General features: G+C 64.1%; 1 protein-coding gene across 1 annotated transcript in view; it reads left to right on the top strand.

Annotated features, from left to right (window-relative positions):
* Positions 1-7: 7 nt before the first annotated feature.
* The window catches only part of SIRPA (signal-regulatory protein alpha), a gene marked incomplete at its 5' end in the record, with an annotated part of 3,332 nt that continues 872 nt past the window's right edge, over positions 8-2,467 (top strand). Inside the window, 6 exons of the mRNA XM_009701741.1 lie at positions 8-53; positions 305-609; positions 733-1,102; positions 1,371-1,472; positions 1,900-1,921; positions 2,341-2,380. Of these exons, the coding sequence (XP_009700043.1) occupies positions 8-53; positions 305-609; positions 733-1,102; positions 1,371-1,472; positions 1,900-1,921; positions 2,341-2,380 (885 nt within the window). The remainder of the gene's footprint in view (positions 54-304; positions 610-732; positions 1,103-1,370; positions 1,473-1,899; positions 1,922-2,340; positions 2,381-2,467) is intronic.

The raw sequence follows: 2,467 nt of genomic DNA on the forward strand, positions 1-2,467 counted from the left end.
GGTTGGTGTTGAGGTGTTGCAGCGTGGAAAGGGCACGGCGGTGTCTGTGCACGGTGAGTGGGGCTCCCGGAGCAGCTCCCGGTGGGAACCAGCCCTGTCGGGCACAGCCCCCAGCCCAGCCCGGTGGGCTCCCCTCGGGGCGAGCAGGGATGGGGAAGGGGCTCAGGTGCCGACCCCATCAGAGGGTCCCGTGGGCCGTCCCCAGGCACATCTGTGCCCCCACGGGAGACCCCACTCCCTGCAGCCCCGGGGCTGGGTGGGGGTGGCAGAGCCCGGTCTGACGGCCCCACGCTTCTCCCCGCAGCCAAACCCACCCCCCCGGTCGTGTCCGGGCCCGACCAGAGAGCGGGGCCAGGGCACTCGGGGCCTTTCACCTTGCAGGCCGGAGGGTTCTTCCCCAAAAACATCAGCGTGAAGTGGCTCAAGGACGAGGCCCCGATGTCGGCTCAGCAGCTCCAGATCACCCCTGGGCGGACGAATTCCTCCTACAACATGTCCAGCACCGTGACGATGATGCTGCAGGAGGACGACGTCCGGTCGCAGCTCGTCTGCGAGGTGCAGCACCCCACGCTGACGGCCCCGCTGAGGGGGGGGTACCCGCTCCGCAAAGTCCCGGGCGGAGGGCTGGGGGGGGACCGGCACCGGGGGTGTCCAGCTCCTGTGGGGCTGGGGGTCCTGGGGCAGGGACAGGGCACCCTGCGGGCAGCGGAGCTGGGGGACGCCAGGCACCAGGCGCTGCCTCTCTCCCCAGTTTCCCCCAAGGTCCGCGTGGTCTCTGACCCACCGAGCCCCGTGGAGGTGAACAAGACCGTGAACTTCACCTGCCACGTGGAGGGGTTTTACCCGGGAGATGTGGCCGTCACCTGGCTGGAGAACGGGGTGGAGATAAAGGTGGAGAACATCTCCCAGCCGGTGGAGACCCGCCGGGGCTTGTTCAAGCTGAGGAGCCTGGTGGAGGTCCAAGCGATGGAGGAGAAGAACGGGTCCGCGTTCACCTGCCGCGTGGTGCACGATGCCCAGGAGCCCGTCAGCGGGACGGCCGCCCTGCGGATCGCTGCCCCAGCCAGGGAGGGACTGAGCGACTGGTCCCAGACAGGTGACGGTGCGTGAGAGCCGCTGGGATGCGGTGGCTGCTGGGGAGGCAGGGGGTGTCACCCCTGAGGAAGCCCAGATCCCACCAGAGTCTGGTTCAAGGACACAAAATCCCCATATTGGGGGGCTCGGAGGGGGTGATGCTGGCAGGTACCGAGCTGTCGTCCTCGGTGCTTCAGGCGTCCCCAGGCCTTGGTGCTGGGCGATGCCCAGCTGCAGGGCCTTGGTCGGTACCAGCGGTTTCATGCCCGTGCTGACCTGTTTCATTCATGTTTTAGAGAATTTGCTCTACATCTATATCGTGGTGGGAGTGGTCTGCACTGTGCTGGCACTGCTGGTCGCTGCAATTCTTTACCTCATCCGGGCAAAGCAGAGCAAGGGTAAGGAAACCAAGTGTGTGGTAGGGATGCAGCTGCTCCTGACCCCCTTCTCCCTCTCTCTCGAGCATCGATACTTGGATGCTCAATTCACAGCTGTGCTGCTGCAGCTCCTCTCGAAGGGGAGGATGGAGCAGAGCTGACCGGGCGGTTTGCGGGCTGCAGGGAAAACTCTGCGTGCCAGGAACAGAGGCAAACGTGCTTGTTGTTCCTTGCATCTAAAATGTCTGAGGCCTCCCTGCACCTCCTGCCCTCTGCCAGCAACGGTCCTGCAGTAAATGGAGTGAAACTCCAGAAAACTTGCCTCTGGGAACAGACGTGGATCTGCTCGTGCAGCAGCCCCTGCGCCTGGGCTTGCACGCCTGGGGAAGCCGGGGGGTTACGTTCTTTCCTGAACTATTTCTTTCCTAAACTATTTTTCTTCCGGCAGGTAAAAGCTCGCCGTCTGCTAGGTAAGTGCAGATCTCCTCTAGTCACCGAGTCACCCGTGGGCACGCCGAGCTGGACCCCTCCAGCCCGCAACCGAGGTCCCTTGGGATCAGGACAGAGCTGGATCCCCAAAAGCTTGTTGGGAAAGGGAAGGCAGGAGCGCAGGCTGTGCCGGTCTCCCTGGTTGGGCTTCTGCCCCCGCGGTGACCTTGTACCCAAACACTTGGCTTCTGGGGAAGCTGAAGTGGGAGCCGGGTCTCCAGCCTGCAGAGGGGCAGCCGGGCCAGCACGTGAGCAAAGGCTCACCAGTAAGGACTCATCCTGCTGGGTGCTGCTGCCGCAAGGACTGTGTTTTGCATCTGACCCCCCCCAGCTGCTCCATCCCTAGGGAAGAGGCAACAGAGCACTCGATCGATCTGACTTGGTTTGTTCCCCCTTCCAGGTTACATGAGCCGGAGAAGAGCAGCGAGGCCACTACCCAGGTGTGTCCTGAGCCCCGGGACGCGGGGAGGGGGAGCAGCCCCAGGGGCAGGAGCCGAGGGTGGTGGTTCCTGCGTGAAACATCTGGG

Source organism: Cariama cristata, unplaced genomic scaffold (genome assembly GCF_000690535.1).
Source record: "Cariama cristata isolate BGI_N322 unplaced genomic scaffold, ASM69053v1 scaffold28556, whole genome shotgun sequence".
Classification (NCBI taxonomy): domain Eukaryota; kingdom Metazoa; phylum Chordata; class Aves; order Cariamiformes; family Cariamidae; genus Cariama; species Cariama cristata.